Source organism: Scomber japonicus, chromosome 6 (genome assembly GCF_027409825.1).
Source record: "Scomber japonicus isolate fScoJap1 chromosome 6, fScoJap1.pri, whole genome shotgun sequence".
Lineage (NCBI taxonomy): Eukaryota > Metazoa > Chordata > Actinopteri > Scombriformes > Scombridae > Scomber > Scomber japonicus.
This window is the reverse complement of record NC_070583.1, coordinates 7,778,076-7,796,731: the sequence shown is the minus strand read 5'-3', so window position 1 is coordinate 7,796,731 and position 18,656 is coordinate 7,778,076. Positions and strand designations below refer to the sequence as shown.

Below are 18,656 nucleotides of genomic sequence, written 5' to 3'. Positions count from 1 at the left end.
TCAGGATGCAGGATGCCGACAGTGCAGACCGTGGCCCGCCGCAGCCTCCTATCCCGAACACAACTTCACCACGTCTCCAAAATATTTACCTTCGACAGCAGCGTTATCTTCTCTCTCTCCTCTGCTGCTGTCCTCTCAAACAGAACCCTCTGTCCCGGAGCAGAGGAGGAGGAGGTGCTTAAAGCGGGGCATGCCAATGTTTACGTCTGCTCCTTCCTCAGCCGCTCAAAGTCATTACCTGCAACAAACAGCCTTCGCCCTTCTCCAAGGTTGATTCTCCATCAGCGCAGAGTAGCAAACGACCGCATCGGCTTCTATGTCCACGGGCAGTGTAGAGGCTGCTGCTCCGCGGGCTGGCAGGAGGGGAGAGTCTGAGGTGTCCCCTGGCTGGGACTGAATTATGTATTGCACCCTCTGTTCAACTGAATGGGGGCGCGCGGCGCGTGCACGTGAGCACAAGTCCACCCTCCCTTCTTCACACAGTGATGGAGACGGGAGGGGCTGGAAGAGCACGCGCACCGCCAAATTTGCAGTTTGTTAACCCATTGCTCTGTTCCTCGCGGGGGGGGGGAGACACCAGACTCCATTAAAAACATCTATCAGTTTAATCTTCCGTTGTTCAATAGCAGAAGTTCAAATATCTGGACACGATGACTCATTGCTTTTAAAATGGTATAGTCTTCCTGTAAAATCGGGATACAGCTGATTATGAAAGTATCGATTCATTTCTTATAGCCTCAATTTAAACTAATTGGTTGATGTTGGGGGTCTGCACATAAACACCAGACTTGAACAGTTAAATCTGTTTCATTCTCGCTGTTTTGTTCTCTGGGTTCTGCCGCATGAAGCAGTAGGAGCAACATTCTAATTTATAAATGGCGTTGAGTGTGTTTCCGTCTCAGTCGATAAGACAGTCAATATTCATTTTAAACCAGCAGATTTTATTATTAAGTTCGGAACAGAACAACGCATATTTTCAGTCCCAGTTTAGTTAAAAAGGCTTTCATTGATCAGAATAAAGTGATGGGAGTATTTAACATGTCTGACCATTAATTCAGTCCAGTCTTATTTCCTACACTGAAATATACATAAGGATGAGTTCATTTTATAAACAAGCTATAAGAGACTTAATTGGTTCATCAGTATTCAACACAGTAAATGTGAAAACATTGTTCATACACTGTATGTAGTCAGAGTGAGCAGAGAAATGAATATACTGACATCTGGTGGTGGTTATTCATAATACAGCCAATAAAACTCTTTCTCCATCTTGCCACACGTGTTTCTTGCTACATGCACAAAATAAAAACCAACGAGATGTCATGTTGTATTTTTCAAAAGGTATATTTATTTGTTTTGCCTTTAATTACATCTCTATTTACAGTAGTATTTCAACCATCAGTTGCTTCAAATCACATATCAAAAACAAACATGTTAGTTTCTTTCCTCGCATTACAGAGAGAAATATTAGGCTCATAACTTCTTGTCACAGAGCTTGCAAAGTCAAACAGTCAGCCTTAACAAAAGACATCTACCTTGTGTCTACAGGATGAAGACTTCATTCTGGTTTTTACATGGAGCGGACACACATGCCTCTGTCTGACTGCTCCGTTTAATTACTTTATGGTACACATCATTTGTTACTGAAAGACAGAACTAAGACATGACCATTTCCTGTTTCCACCAAAATGGCCATTTATTTTTATCCATCAACACATTGTCGCATTTTAAAAGCCCCCTTAACTTTTTCTTAACTTACTGAATCACTGAATGGATTTAGGATTTTTTTTTTAAACACTTCACTTCTTGGACTTAAATGTCAAAAAGGGAACTAGATCTCTACATAATTGATATAAATAAAGTGGAAATATCAAACAGAAAAGATTTGATGTGTAAGTATTCACTCCCCACTGTGACACAACAACATCTGAGTCACATGATCATCTGTATAAAGATCACCAGGGTGTAATGAAGGTGTGACAAGTGGTTTGAAGGTTAAATACACCTTAGTTATTGTCTGTATGGCATCATGAAGAAAAAACTGGACAAATCTGTAACAGGTTAAAAATTTCCCAAAATTACTAGTAGATGGAAGGATACAAAGAAATCAGGCTGAGTAAGTGAGTATCCCGTAGAGTACAGCTGGATTAATCACCATAAAGAAAAAAAGAATATGGCACAACTGTAAATCTGCTTCCACCAGCTTCAAAAACTGAATGTCCATGTGGGAGTGACACCAAAGAGAGAGGGGAGGGGGCAAAATTCCCATCGTACAACCTGATGGTGGCAGCATCATGCTGTGGGCTGCTGCCGGCAGTGGAGGGCTTCAAAAACCACTATATTTGTATTCTGAGGTGGCTGAGTCAGTCCAGACAGCAAGAAATATGCCAGACTGTGTAACAAGACTTTAAACTGCTGCTGTTACTATCATGGCCCAAGAAGCCTGGCAGAACATGAGCTTGGGAAAAATTAACAGGGAAAAATTGTGCAAACTGGTGCAAAGCAGTTCCAGACCAAACCAAAGACTTGTAGTGTAACTGCTGCCACAACTACATACTGACCTGAAGGGAGAGAATATTTGCACAAAATGTGGTTTATATCCGTACTACAGGAAATTAAGATTACGTTTTGACATTAAAGACTTTTTCTACTGAAGTGTCAATCAAATCCTAAATCCAACCACTTTTTCATAACATTGTAAACCAGTAAAAACAGGAATACTTGTGTACTGTAACTAATTTGCCTCAAAAACAGCCCACAGAGGTCTGACGTGATTGAAGTGCTGTTATGCTTTAAAAACGGATGCGGAAAATGTGGTGCAGGATAAAAGTCATGCCTCATGTATTCTTGTTGATTTGAAGTATCCTGACGCCGCAGTATGGAGCTGCTGCTCTTTCACTGAACCCCCAGCTCGACAGGGAACACTCCCACCATAAAAACAACCTGGTCAATATTTCAGCTATTTGATGCAGAACATGCCCAGCTGTGCCTGGCAACAATATTTCACACCTCGGTACTTCCCAAATCCACTAGTGCATGTTCAAACATGATATGGGAGTGAAGACGCACACTTTCTACCTTATATGATTTAATCAATGACATACTGCAGTTGGGTGCACTCTGACAGGAAAAAAGGCTAGTTGGGCCTGCATGTGGATTATCTATGTATTCCCTCTCCTTAATCTGATGCTATTCTGCTGAAGGCTGAGGCAATGATACAAGGGAAGGACAATTCAGGACAAGCCAGGCACGGCTAGAACTGACAGGGTGCCTGGGGCCTTGCAGGTGGAGGGGTGGGGGAGTGGGGTTGACTACTCGCAGTTAGAATGTGTAGCCAGCAGGGGGCGCTTTGTCATCTTTGTTGCTCTCCAGGGAGAAAGGAGGAATGCGAACATCGAAGTGAGAGCCGTCGGTCCGTTCAATACGAAACGTCCCCCTGAACACAAATAACAGGACATGGTGAGTGATCGTCATATTGAAAATGGTAAATTAGTACTGAAACAGAGCACAAAAGGTTCTGACAAGTCAAGATGTTCCAAATACTGCAACATGGCAGCAGTGGGGATGTGGATCAAACTCACCACATGTGACCACTGGGGGCTTGAAGAGACACGTGGCTGCTGTACTGAAATGCTGGCTGTTCTTTGGACAACACTGGCTCCTGTGACATCACACAGAGGAGTAGAATAATGATGTTAAACAAATGTGGCGTTTCAAATGCAAGACGCTATTGCTGCGTTCCATTTACCTCGTAAGTTGGAAGTCGGAGATGGGAATGATGTGACGGACGAGTTTGAAGGGTTCCGGTTCGAAAAGTCGGAAACCAGTTCTAGCCAGGTCAGCCATTGATAGTAATACCACTTAATAAAAATGAATTTCGCTGTATTTTACAAATACAATCACCATAGCAAGATGTCCACAGAGAGAAGTTGGACAGTGATGTGTGTACGACTGATTTAATGAAACACAAGTAAGACACAACTGCTAAAAACAGGATTATATTACAACTTTCACACCGTTGACGCATGTAGTTGTCATCTTGTATTTTCCGATTGGGAACATGAAAATTCCAACTTCCGAGTACAAATGGAACGCAGCATTGTCACTGACATGTTCTTTGCATCGGTGACTGACGAATTTTTGCAGCAGCAAAGCATCTACAAAGAGCTACACTGTATGTTAACACAAGAAAGAGTTGGGTTGCACTGACCCTGCCGACAACACCTCGTCCTCGGACTGTCTCCAGGGTTCCTGACAGACTGAAGATCCTCCAGTGCCGCTCTCTCAGCTGAACCACCTCATTGCCCATGTTCTCCAAACGGATACAATACCGCCACTACAGGAAGATAATGCACACAAATTGAGACGATAAGTCTATTAATTGATTAGTATATCGACAGAAAAACAATCAGAAGCTATTTAGATAACTGTCATTATTCAAGCAAAAATAGTGGAAAAATACTAAACTCTTCAGTGCCAGCTTGTCAAATGAGAGAATTTGCTGTATTTCTTTGTCATATATCATTGTAAACTAAAGATCTTTGGGTTTTGGACTGCTGAAGATTTAATCTTGGGCTCTGGAAAGTTGCCATCAGCATTTTTCCTCTTGTTTTATGACCTAAATCTTACACAGAAGCATTAATGCACAAAGTCTGCTAGTGAATGAAACCAGTGCCTGGCTAGTACCTGACTAGTGTTGGATTCAGTGGCATCTAGAGGGGAGGCAGCAGATTACAATCAAATGATTATCCCATCCCTTGTAAATGTTTAGGAGAACCTACGGTGGCTGAAAACTTGCAAAAAACATGAACGCCACTCTCTCTAAAGCTAGTGTTTTGTTTGTTCATTCTGGGCTACTGAAGAAACATGGAGTTGCAACATGGAGGCCTCTGTGGAAGAGGAGCTGTTTCCTATGTAGATATGAAGGGCTCATTCTAAAGTAACGAAAACACTATTTGTATTTTCATAGGATTACACACAAATTAAAAACATATTTATGAATATTATATTCCATTTGTGCCATTCTACACACTGCAATTGTCAAATAAATCAGTTACTCACCCAATAAACATGAGAGTTCTGGGCCTCCTGAGAAAGAGAAAGAATTTGCTGTTAGTATTTGAGAGGACTAAACAAATAAATGCTTAAGGCTAGGATCTTGACAGGAAGACCCAAACACAGTACAGTGCATTGCAAACAAGACTTAAGCTGTTGTGGCTACAATCTTTATGCTTCATACTTTAAAAAGGTCCAGTCGCAGATTCACATTTCTTTAAGCATCTGAAAGCTGTTCATTTACCCTCATGCCCATGTAGAAGGGGATGACAGTGACTCGGATGTTCTCAGTGGTCTCCCTGTGGACGTCTGAGAGTTCCAGCCAGGGGTGGTTCTTTTCCTGCCACGCCTTCAACGTGTCTCTGGCAGTGAACGGAGGAGCTGCAGAGTCCAAGGAAGGACAGAACACACAAATATTTACTGAGGCTAGATACAGTACAGAAAGTAACAAAATTGAATCCTACATGAGCTCCAGGTTTTCTATCACAAACAGAAATGCATTATTAATATGTAAACAGTAAAGCCAATATTAAACTTGGCAGTACAGATTGTTGTGAATATGTTAAATAATAACTTCACTGTGGGATGAAATGGGCTCTTAATGACAACTACAGAGGACAATAAAGGCTTGTGTGGAGAACAGTGTTGGAAGCTGAAGTGGGGACTGGAGGCGAGTGTTTACATTTGGCAGGGTTGTACATGAGGAAGCGCTCAAACAGCTCGTGCTGAATGGGGACCTGCTCTGCAGAATTATAGGGCAGGATGTCTTCATGGCTCACATAGTCCAGACCTGATGGAAAGAGACAGAGATATAGAGTCACATGGGGAAGGAGGTAGAAAACAATTATAACCATCTTAAAATGTGAACTTTCTCTACTGTAACTGAAGGTTCAGTCTAATGGAACAGCTAATAAATAAAACCTGCCATCAAAGTAGTTAGAAATGAACACGTCAGTGACAGCACTGCTGCGTACCTGGTATGGCGTACAGGGCTCTGCTGTCATCATGGTTGGCCAGGAACGTCACTGCCTCTGTCTGGGACCTTTGAGACTGTCAACAACATGAACCGACAGTCACACACAGCTAGTGACTCAAACACTAATGAAGTGCAAACACACAGCTGTAGCTGAACCATCCTACACTACACTGGGTGTCAGGACAGTCACAATGCTTATTAGGCATCTACGATAGTCATAGTACATTTTACAACCCTGTTAACGGCATAAGTAATTAACCCTGAGACCAGTTACATATGCTTGTTTTAATCATGTGAAACAAGACAAAGGCTGACTGAGAATGTGATAATATAAGACTCTGGTGTTGATTTTATTTCTGTGCAGTGACTCAGACACTTTTCCATCCTGTCATGAACAAAATTTGGTATTTTAAAAAAAGCAAAATTACTCAAGGTTCAATCTATTGGCATCAAGTTTCAACACAAAATCAGCTGAAGGTTTTCATCTGTTCTGACTTTTTCTTAAATGTCTTCTGAAGAATTTTATATTGAAGTGAAACAAAAGGCAGTGCTTTGTGGTCCTGCGTGAGAATCTGACCTTGCTAAAAACATAAAGTGACTCACTATGTGAGGACAGTCCCTGGTGTCAATCAGGACTTGGTAGTAGGTGTGGGTCTTCCCCTTCACCTCCTTGGACCCGTGGGCTCCTGGAGGCTCAGGCTTGCTGGGAGTGAAAAGAGATGACAGGATCCCAATTATATAAGAACCACAAAACGTTTTTTTAGCCCAGTCTGCCAGACATGGAGCTTTACCTGTCAGACATGGGAGGGGTGATGTCTCTGTCATAGAGTCGGGCGTGCCAGGGAAACAAGACGATGCCTCTGTAGCCAAACACACTGTGGAGAAACAACTGAGGAGAGAACAAGAAGAAGAAAAGGGGATAAGATTATATATGAGATTATATATGAGGGAGGTTTAATAAAGCACAAGTTAGATGGGATTACATTCCTTTAACACAGGATCACGCAAAGTGCTTCGGTATTGGAAATGTGTTGTCATAACAACACAAAGATACTGGCAGATGGATCAAAACTTAAAAACAGACTGGACTATATTTTAAGATTCAAAAATCAGTGGAACATTGATCCAAATGATAAAGTGGTCCATCTGTGCTTCAGTGTGTGTGTGTGTGTGTGTGTGTGTGTGTGTGTGTCTCTTACCTGTCCTGTTTCATATTTGCCGTGCTGCTTCAGAGCCTCAAACACTCCCACCGTCTCCAAAATCTTCCCTTCAGGCCTGTTCCTGCCAAATACAGGCAACACCATTACACACTGGACCTTGTGTGTGTGTGTGTGTGTGTGTGTGTGTGTGTGTGTGTGTGTGTGTGTGTGTGTGTGTGTGTGTGTGTGTAAAGCAAACTTTAGCCATCAAATAGGAAATCATCTGACTGGAATACACAGTCTTGTTTGCAGTACAAACGTGGGGCCCGGGATCAAAAACATCATGTAAGGACAAACACAAAGCCAGCCAGTAAGTCCTTAAGGAGCCTCGACACAAAATCCCACAGTTGTGAAGAGAATTTTTCCCTCCTTTAGAGATAATTTCCATCATCCCTGCAGGAGGGAAAATCCCACCGCCTCCTTTCAGCCTCTCTCCTTCCCCTCCGCTTGTAATCTCAATCGAAATTTTGACGAGATTGAATAAAACACCTCGACTTGTCAGATGTCAAAAGAGATCCCACTCAACCTAATCTCAGTGTTCAGCCTCGCAACAACACACACACACACACACACACACTTACAGTATATATCGCCCCCGACAACAACAGCTGGTCACTTTGAATAAATAACACGCATACTTCTGCGCTCCCTGCAAAGCTAATCTGCACAACAGAAAGATGAAGAGTGGGGATTAATGAGGTGGATATATGGGCGGTGGGATTTACTGTCGCACATTAGGTTGGTTCAGGTTATTTTCATATCTTGGGTGTATTATACAAGAATAATCAAGTAGGTAACCTGGTTTCGCTGTTTTTGAACCACTTTTTCCCCCGCAAAGTCAAAGACATTTGAGATGTGAGTGTCAGAAAGGTCCTGGAACTGTTCTCTCTAATAAAGATCAGTGATGGTTTTAGCTGGCTGTGTTTAATTTTGGAAGTCACATTTTACCAGCTGAAGGGTGACAATTTAACTTCCTGCTTTGGGAAGAAAAAATGCAAAATAATATACAGATATAGCTAAAGCTACAGTGATGATCTTTAGCCATGTTGGCGAGCATGTCAGGCTACGATTTTGAAGAATGCACCAGTAACTTTACATTTAAAAGAACTACTTCAACATTTTGGGAAACACATTTAATTGCTTTCTTGCTGAGAAGTAGGAAATTATCCATAATTGTCTCTCCAACATCTGGATTTTTCTCTGACCCAAAGCTATTTGTGATATTTCAGAATTTCAGTCCATCTTAAACCTACAATCTGAGATTTGACTTAGATTTTTATTCAGTTCTTCTTGTCCAAATTGGTACTATCATTTTGAAAAAGTAAGTAATGTTGTGTCATGTCAGTCAGATGGCATACTGTACATTCTTAAACACTCATGTTTCACTTGTGTGTGTTCTTACATAACATTTTTATTTGTCAGTGGTCTAATTGAAAACTCTGGCTGGATCTCTCTAAATATATGCAAAAACTGCAGGAATGTAGTGATATTTTCATCCATATCTGGCTCTAGCAGGTTTCCACACAAGCTCCTTTCTTCTCTTTCTACCTCTGCAACAATCTGAAAAATGTCAATACACTGTGCGGCCAGATAATCAAATCTAAATATAGACGAGCTGATGCTGTTGCAAACGCTGGAACTTGCTTCAGCCAGCAGCTACTACCCCCGGCCAGCAGCTCAACCTGCCAATAAATGAAGAGAGCGGACATTTCATATCTGCCTTTCTTCCTGAGGTGAAGGAGTGAAGCGTGTCATTGTGTCACAGCGCTGTCATCGTGTCAGGGGAGAGGTGGGGGATAGAGCGAGAGACAGGACAGGACAGGAGGAGGAGATGACGTTACGAAAGAGTTACGTAAGCTAAAGTTAAGAGATACAAGCTGGTGCTGAGTCACTGCTGCTGATCTGACCACTGCCCACCCACCTGTACACCCACCTTCACTCTCTCTCACTGGCTGAGGCTCTATATCAGATAACAAGTTTCTCTCTGCAATGGCCCACAGCCAAGTTAACTGCTGCTGGTGTGAAGGCTGAGCACGCACACACAGACACACACAAAGAAATATGCTGACTGTGCTGAAAACATAGACTCAAGTGCATTTTTAGAGAGCTGTCTGGACTAAATGATTAAAAATTTCAGCTGTAGATTGAAGAGACAGGATGACTCTCTCTGTGTTACTAATGATAGGACTAAGTCTGTAAGCTCTGGTCACATGTTCAGAGTGAAGTAAAAAAACACACACACAAAATGACACAGTTAAACATGGGACATTGTGTTAATATTTGAAATGTTGGCTAACACAAGTCTGAGGAGATTTTCATTTGCCAAAACACCCAGAATGAGACACACAAGCACCCATATTTAATCTAATTTTGTCAAAGAGAAACATCCAGGGAGATTACTATAGTTCATTTTGTAGTGTACTGTGCTCATAGAAGTTATACTGATAAACATAGTGAAAGTTAAAGCTCTAGAGTATGATATGAGCACATTGTAGATATATCTGTATTGGTGCATTTGGCAAGAAATTGAAGAGCAGACATGTCAGTTATGTTGTTTTGAAACTGTCACCAGAGAGTAGAGACTAGTTTATTTTTAACCTGTATAGAGTCCTGGCCACTACATTTCTGAGTCACACTTGTTTTTAAAAAATAACAACAACAAAAAAACACAAATTTAAAAAGGAACCTCAACAATAATTTTATTGATAATAATATTGTTATTGGCCTTAAAACTCCTGTATTGTTTATGTACACTGTGAGATTAAAACAAACATTTCTGTGCATTCTATACTCAGCTTTTAAAATATTAAAATATAACTAAAAACCATCTGGGATTGTTTGGTCTACATTAGTCATTAAATGCACCTTTTCTGTTCTTACTTTGACATGTCAAGGTGTACTGTGCATGCTGCTTTACTGGTGTGACTTACTGGGACCACTGGTGACACACTGCTATGTAAAAAAAATAATGTACTGTGATTTAAAGAAATAAATATTGAATCTCTAAACATGTAGATCAACACATTTGTAAAGGGAACAAGACACACACGAGTGTCCTGGAAACGAGTAGGAGGTGTGTGTAATCGATGTTAATGAGATGATGCTGAAAAGCTTGAGCCAGTCTGTCCACATATGTAGCAGCAGAAGTCATCTGAGGACATTCTCTTTAATAAAACAGACATGATGAAGGCTCTGTAAACATTCTCTACACTGCTTTCAATTCATTTGTGAGCAAAGAGTCATTTCATTTTTTAAATACAATACTGCAATACTTGTGACCCTTAGTTATCAACTAGAACATCTCAATTCATTATAAACAGGAAGTTCCACGCTCTGTTTATCCTGTAATTACCCTGCTTTCATGGATGTGGAAATGCAAGCTGCGTTCACTAATCCTGCTGAATGATAGCAGATATGTTGTATCTGCAGCCAGTAAAGTCTTATATTGGTACATTGTGATATCATCACTTCAGTACTTTTACATCTCTCTGTGTCAACTATAAGAGCTGGAGCAGTAATGACTGTAATTTCAACATAATCACAATGATTTTTTTTATTTTTTTTTACTGAATATTTCATCAGTGTCTGTGAAACACAGATCTGATACTGAACACTGATGGGCAGAGTAATGTTGTCTTCATTATTTTGTCTTGTATAACAATAATAATAAAAACTGATAACATTAGATGAGAGAATGCACCCTTATCCAAAGTGAACTACAGAACATGCAACATTACATCATACACCATGATACATAATAGTGTTATATAAACACTATAAACACATATCTTACAACGTTCATCAAGAAAAGAAATGCAGTCATTTTGACAATATGTTCCCTGACTTCAATATTATTAGGGAGGAATTTGGTGCAAATGTTATGGTAGATTAACAACAGACTGTTTGTTTAATCAGTGTTACCAAACTTTTTAAACCTTTACACATATGAAATTAGAGAGAGACGTCTCTATCAGTCTGATATAAAATGTATTGATTGAGCATGTTTTCATCTAACTAGAACTATCGCAGTGAAGGACCTTCCCCTGCACTGATTCAGGGTGACTCAACAGCAGGGTATGCCATCTATGTAGTTTATGCGGTATTAGTGCCTTTTTTTGGGGGGGGGGGGGGGTAAAGGTATGTTAGTCTGATTATGTGTCACTGAATGGAGCAGCAGTAGCTCACAAACACAGAAGTCTCCTTAAAACTGGGACTTATAAACAAGTCTGGTTGGACGTGCTTTTAGAGGGTATAATTGGTGGAAAACCAACTTTACATGGCAGGTTAAGTAGCAGCCTGATCAGCCGGGCAGTCACGGGGAGATATCAGAGACGAAATATTCATACAGATGTGTTAACTACTGAGTATCAGTGGTATGAACGAGTGGAGGCACAGGGGCACTGAAGCTCATGGCTTGGTGTTAGTTAAAGGTACACTATGAAGAATTTGTTGGCTGGTGTTTGTAAACACAGCATTCAAAGTTGGCCACTTCTCCTTCTGACTCAACCAGAGTGAGTCGAGAGCAGAGGGAGACAGAGTGAGCAGCAGTGGTTGAGTGAGCTATAGAGTGAATGAAGAGAGCGAGCAACACTAGAATAAAGCTGTGATAAATAAAACATTATTTTCTGACTGTTTCACAGCAGTTATGTTCTGAAGCACAAATAAACATGCTGACACCTCCACAACACCCTTCAGGAAGGTATGGCATTTCCAGATTTGAGTTTCATCCTGTCTGCTGTGGCCTCTCTGCTCAGTGTGTGTAGCTCTGACCCAACCTCAGTCAAGCAGACACACAGACCTGCTGCTCTTTATTCATCCATGACACAGAGACAGAGAGCAGAGAGAAGAAGACAGAGATGCAGCCTGGTCGCTACACTACAAGTCCCAGCCAGGTTTACATGGAGACTTTTTTATATTCTGATTGAAATCATTCCAATTGAAGATTTCAGGACAACTGTTTACATGTGACGTGATCTATTCCAATCTGGTGTTTACATGCGTTTTGCAGCTGTGTGACGTGCAGATTGCTTTAAACATCCCGTCATTGACCAAAGATGGAGATCTGTCGACTGATTAGCACAGTAGTTGCTGTTGTTTACGGTCTATCCCGGCTTTATTCAGTTTTTCATGGACTTTTTTGAAGAGTTCAGTATTTCTTGTTTTTCTTCCATCTGAAACGTGTGATAATATTTAAGTCTTTTAGAGTCTGAATTAGAAAAATGCTCTCTGCTGTGGACCAGTTGCTCTGCTTGGAAGCCGCCATATCTACAAGTGAGGAAACGTCATTACGCATTTAGGCTACATCGAGGCAGATCATGCGAAGAAAGAACGCAGCGAGACAACTTTCCTTTTCACCGTTTACATGATAAAATTTTACCTTTGATCGGTTTGGGAAAAGGAATATTCTACCCCTCTGAAACCGAATGAAATTCCATTTGGTTTGTGCTTCTAAACCGATTCTAATCGGAAAATGAGGCTCCATGTAAACCCGGAGCTTTGACTGTGGGGCCCAAATGGTGAGTGTATAGCCTATGTACATATAAATGTATGAGACCACACATTCCATAACAATAAATACTGTACTCATTTATATTTAATATAAAATCCAGCATACAGGTGTTTCACAAATATATATAGTATATATATAAGTTTAGGTGGTGAAGATGTGCCAGTGAGGTCAGGTGACTGAAGTAGTGACAGTCATGTTCACTGCTGCAATTTTACATACAAAAATGGTATGAAATATTGTACTTGGTAAAATAATAGAAATATATATTAAATCTATTAAAGCTCTGTGATTCTTTAAAGTCATTTGCTGTCCTCTTGGATTTCTACGACTGATGATACTGATAATAACTGATGATGATGATAATATCATCAGTTAGTTGACACGGTTGAGGTAAAAAGGAATCAGTGCATTCACGATTAATATCTGGGAAAGGCAATCCGGACTTTCCTGAATCCTGCCACATGCCACATCCTGACATGTCAGCTGCTGCGCTGCTTCACAACTGACCACGAATGTGAGCACACAGCCTGGCCACCTGGGTATGAATGTGTATGTGGTCATGGGTATGGGCGAGATGTGCTTGGCGCATGCATATGTGTATTAGTATTATGTGCATATATCTTATTTATCATTTTATTTTATTTTTTTATGGTGCATTGGACTTCTCAAACAGTGTTTCGTTGTACACTTGCAATGACAATAAAGATATATCTATCTATTTAGCAGATGTGATGGTGAGACAACACACGGCCCTCAATATTTTATTAATAGTTCAACAATAAATTACAGATGTAATTGGTTAAGATTTGAGTTTAGCTTCTATCTTTTAAAAAGGTTCTTATGGATTAGTTTTGGCTCCCCATTGTTTGAATGTTTATAATAACTTGGATCTGTAATTAAAGTTTGACATTTAGTGAAATTAAATGTGTGAGAGGAATCATTAAATAACAACCTGGCTTCAGTTCACCAACTCACCAACTGGGTCGCCAGTCTCTACTGTCTCCACTATTCATGTCAGAGTTTACGTTACGTACAGGTGCGCACTTTGTTTCCCATCGAGTTTATTTTCATGGATTATAATTTGTACGTAGGAAGTGACGTACGTATCTTTCGTACCGACGGTGTGTAAATAAGAGCTCAGCTCAGCTCAGCTCAGTCAGGTGTTACTCAATCCACGCTGGCTAGCTGCCTTGTAAGCTAATGACCAACAGAGGACAACTGTACTTTTTTTCCTTAGGTGTCACTAGATGACAGCTTCTACTCTTAAGTTAACACAAGGCTCATAATGAAGCACATGAAACACCTGCCCCCTCCGGAGTAACGTGGCTGGTGTAACCGCGGTGCCATCTTGAAGCGCTCGTACTTGGCTAAAGTCTTTAGCTGTTAGCTGTGACTCTGCTGCGTCTCTTACCGTGACGACATGAACCTCCTCTGCTGCAGCCCGCCGGGCAGTCCGCAGGCCCGGCACTGCAGACGCGGTCTGTACACCTCCAGGCCACCGCTGCTGTCAGCCACGCTCAGTATCCTGTGAGCGTGTTTTCTGTTGTAGTGACTGACTGTGCTCAGCAAGCCTCGGCGTAATGCACAGGCCGCCATCTTTCTTGCCCTGGCACGGTCACTCACGCGCATGTGCAGCAGGGTTACTGATGCTGCATTCAGGGGCCCCGCTGCGAGATAGTAAAAATGACAACTGAATAATGCTTAACAAACAATTAAGAATGACTAACACGACACACCTTCTTTACTACATGGTACGCCCACTTAGTTTAGGTTAGGTTTAAACATGAGGAGGTTAGGGTTAAAGGTCAGAGGGTGTTTGTCATTTGGGGTGATAATAAAGGGATGTTCCGTGTAAGTGCAAGACAGCAGATCTCATTACTCCTTTTTTCTTCTCTTAGAATATCTGCAAATATGGAAGAGGATTAGGGCCACATGTGAAACATTCTCAGGTAACATTACAAGAATAAAGACGTGATAATGATGAAAACATTTACATTTATGACACAAAGTTGGAATTTTATGAGGCCCAACAGTTATTATTAGAAACAATAGCCTTTTTAAGGATTTTTTTCTCAGTGTGACCCTAATACTCAATTGAAGTACCAGTAAAAGTAACAGTAAATTGCAGTTATTCATACATATAGGGTTTGTGGCTGGCTTGTTCAGTGTGCAGTGGCGTTTTAACCGGTCCATTGGTAGTTTTGATTTCCATAAAAGTGTGACAGTTAAAAATATTACATTGAATTGGCAGGTCACAGATCTAACATGAAACATGCATTATTGCGCGTCGAGTTAAACCAAACATCTTTCAAGCTTGGCTGTCGGTGCTTAAGGGAAGACCATGAACGCACCACTGGAACTCACGTGGACTGAAGCGAGCATCATTTAATTTGAATGTGAATTTTAAAATACAAACTTGTTTCCACTTATTGAATACACATTAACATGTTACACCAATTATTAATATTATTAGATAATTTTCCAAATGTGTGATTTAAAATGTATTATCGCACGGTGGTCATGTGATCGACTACGTCACCGTGTCACAAGGCCAGCAACATGGACGCTTACTCTGGCTTTAGTATTTACACCTCGCTGTTGTCAGCTGTTAAATGCTGAATGTTAGCGCAGAACGACTGAAAGCAGGGTTAAAATATATTTCTGGCTACTTTTTGACAACAGTCTGAAGCTGTCTGTTGTTACTTCACTGAAAACAAAACAAACAGGGTTTTTTTTAATCACTGTCACAGCAGTGACAGTCAGCTACATTTAAAACATGGCTTCTGCATTTGTAGTGGGAGATAAATTCAGAAACAGGGTGGCAGAGCTGCTGGAAAAGACTGACTCATCTCTGCCTAAAGGACTGAGAGAAGAACTGGAGGTTATTCTTGAAAAACCAGAGCCGACAACCTTACCCTTCAGTACAGCCAGAAAACTGAAGAAACACCTGCAGGATGAAGGTGAAGACAATACTTTTACAGTTTTAACATGTTCTGTCACTAATGATGCTGAACAGCTCATATCAAGTTATTATAGCAGTTAACATGATGAAATCAGTTTACAGACTTGAGCCATACAGTAGTTATTGAGATAACTATAATGTGTCTAATTGGCCCGATTGGTAATGCCTAATTAAAAAACCCCAAAAAGAAAACTTAAAATTAAGCATTGCTAGTATAGATATGATGCATGTAGAAGTGCATGCTGTTCATTATTATTTTCAATAAGAATAGATCCCTTCATAATGCACTTACAATGTAAGTGATGGGGGACAAAATCAAGCCATCCAAATCAGTCAAATAATGTCGATATCTTTCAACAATTACAGTGTTTTTAGTACCAAAGTCCCTCTTTTTAAATTTACTATACTTCCACCTCAGCTCAAGAGGGAAACACAAAGAGGGAATTTGATGCTAAAAAGACTGTAAATGTGTCAGATATCATTTGATATGACTACTTTTAAATGACACACTGTGGATTTAGTCCTCCATCACTTCCATTGAAAGCACATTTGAAGGAGATCTTTTAATAGTCAGTATGAACAGGAGGGATGATAATAATAATATCAACAACATCAGTCTTCAAGCTTTAGAATATCCTCAGTGAGGAGTGGCACCAAAAGAGATTTGGAATGAGGCAGTAAGATCATTTGTACTAGAAACTACAGTACGCCATTAATATTAACAGTATTAACAGCAACAGTAATATATTGTGTAATACACTCTGTTATGGCTGGTTTTCTCCAGGGCATCCTTTCTACCTGCATGAGTTGCTGGAGGACAGCTCACTGCATCTACCTGAGGTCATCAAGCCTCCCAGAGTAAGTCCAACCATCATTGAGCCTTATTTTGGTCAAACACATTACTGTCATACTGCACTCACAACACATGGGGAGGATGGCAGGGACAAGCTTCCTACTTCTCATACATACTGTTTCAAATTTGTCAATTGACCCCAATTTATTCTTCAACTTCTTTAGAATAAGAACATCACCAACACAAACATGCTTGAAGTCAAGTATGAAAGAATGATCATTTATGCAAAATAAAGCCACACATTTAATAATCTCATTTTAGAAGTCAGTATGTGATTTGTACTAATACAGTAATACATATGAGGAAAAGTTAAATAGGAGGCACTGTAGTCTACATACTGTTTTAATACTGATGACTTGATGGCTTCTAACAAATCTGAATGAGAAAACATTTAAATCTTTTAAAATAACTGCCAATGACAAATTTCAGCAGTCTCTTCCATATAATGTGAGTGACATTTCTCTTCTACTCAATTTTTCAGAACCCAGAGCTGGTCGCACGTTTGGAGAAAATCAAAGCCAAACTAGCCAACGAGGAATACAAGCGGATCACACGTAATGTAAACACTCAGGTAAATGATCTTATATTTTAACATCAAAACAGTTTTATATCTACTTGAATCTTTTTGGATTCATTATTTTATCTATGAGTAGATAATACTTGCACATTGTAATTAAATACCTTCTTTCTTTTTTGTCTTCAGGAAATCAACCGTAACGGAACACTGGCAGATTTTGGACACCAAGGTTGGTGTGGTGTACAAAATTCACATCACCTGAATTTGTTTTGTGTTATTATTATATTATCACATATGAACTTATTTCCTCCTCTGTTCCCACAGTGAGATCGGTCAAAGCCGTCGTGTTGACCGTGTTCAACTTCCTGGTGACAATCGTTGCCGCTTTTGCCTGCTCCTACATGGGCAGTCAGTACCTGTTCACTGAGATCACAGCGGTAAGACAACAATTAATTGTATATCTATACTATATATGCAGTTGCCATTTCATTAGTAGTGTTTTGAGTAATATACAAAATCTTTCAAATCTTTTATTCATCCCCCTTCAAGTTGTCTTGTGCATCTCTAAATTAGAAATAAACCTTTTATTGTTTTAGATTTTCTATAACCTGGAATGACGCTTGTTTTTCAGCGGGTAATATCAGCTGTGATCGCTGCATCTGTAGTCGGACTTGCTGAGCTGTATGTCTTGGTCCGGACCATGGAGGGAGAACTGGGGGAACCATAGCAACCAGCCATACACATCCCACAAGGAGAGCACGATAATGTTTGGAAGTAAAACCAGCCAACACTAGCAGCCCTCCAATAAGAACTTTACTCACCATAAATCCATGTGATGGTCACGTATCTATCTTTGTTTGCTTGTGGACTTTTTTATTGTTATTTAAAAGGAAAATCAGTGGAGTTTCTGAGTAAAATTGGAGTTACTGAGAATTTACACATTTTATCACCGGTAGCCTGAAATGGGACCTGAAACATTACAATAAAGCAGATTGAAAATTCTCATCTGTAAATATCTCTTCTTTGTCAAATACTAGAGCTTTATCTTTAATGACATTCCACCTGCACAGACTTTTTTTAATCAAATCAAAATATGACTGATATTTCTTATTTATTCACCGTTTTTATGTTTTTCATATTTTCCCTAAAAGTTCAGCCTCTAGTTTTTCTGCCTCCTCTTTCTCATTTGGCTCTGCCCTGTAAAAATGAATGTTGGACATTTTCTTATGATTCCCTTTGTTCTGTTGATGTCATTATGTTAGTGTGTTCAATAAAATCTTCAGAAATCATCAAAATCACAAGTGTAGAGTTCTAAAATCATTGCGTATATACTGGATGAGATAAAATAACGGGACACATGTTTTCTCTTTAGCTGTCCATTCCAGCATGGCTTAGAACCTACATCCACGTTAGTAGTTTTGTGTAGTTCTACTTTAGATAAATGCTAACATGCTAACAACAACAATGCTAACATGCCAATATCGATTTTGGCTGCTTACTAAAAAAAAAAACAGTTGAATATCATTAGCTATTGCAGTTGTTAACTAACTAATTTCCTCCAAACAACGCAGTTTAGTTTTGTAAA

At 40.0% G+C, this 18,656-nt stretch overlaps 2 protein-coding genes across 3 annotated transcripts; one reads left to right on the top strand and one right to left on the bottom strand.

Annotated features, from left to right (window-relative positions):
* Positions 1 to 1,325: 1,325 nt before the first annotated feature.
* Positions 1,326 to 14,366, bottom strand: poldip2 (polymerase (DNA-directed), delta interacting protein 2). 2 transcript variants are annotated; one of them, XM_053320885.1, is made up of 11 exons: positions 14,151 to 14,366; positions 7,231 to 7,312; positions 6,823 to 6,920; positions 6,635 to 6,734; positions 6,030 to 6,105; positions 5,738 to 5,845; positions 5,300 to 5,436; positions 5,062 to 5,088; positions 4,211 to 4,336; positions 3,582 to 3,661; positions 1,326 to 3,436 (listed from the first exon to the last, which is right to left on the bottom strand). In XM_053320885.1, the coding sequence occupies exons 1-11, from the start codon at positions 14,333 to 14,335 to the stop codon at positions 3,322 to 3,324; spliced, it is 1,134 nt and encodes a 377-aa protein (XP_053176860.1). In that variant the 5' UTR covers positions 14,336 to 14,366; the 3' UTR covers positions 1,326 to 3,321. The 2 variants fall into 2 exon arrangements, with proteins under 2 accessions (XP_053176860.1, XP_053176862.1); XM_053320887.1 differs by having other exon boundaries at positions 7,231 to 7,306.
* A 565-nt stretch (positions 14,367 to 14,931) lies between these two features.
* tmem199 (transmembrane protein 199) lies at positions 14,932 to 18,342 on the top strand. The gene is made up of 6 exons (XM_053320952.1): positions 14,932 to 15,699; positions 16,486 to 16,559; positions 17,036 to 17,125; positions 17,258 to 17,300; positions 17,396 to 17,508; positions 17,703 to 18,342. Exons 1-6 carry the CDS (start codon positions 15,516 to 15,518, stop codon positions 17,796 to 17,798), a joined length of 600 nt encoding a protein of 199 aa, XP_053176927.1. The 5' UTR covers positions 14,932 to 15,515; the 3' UTR covers positions 17,799 to 18,342.
* Positions 18,343 to 18,656: the final 314 nt, after the last annotated feature.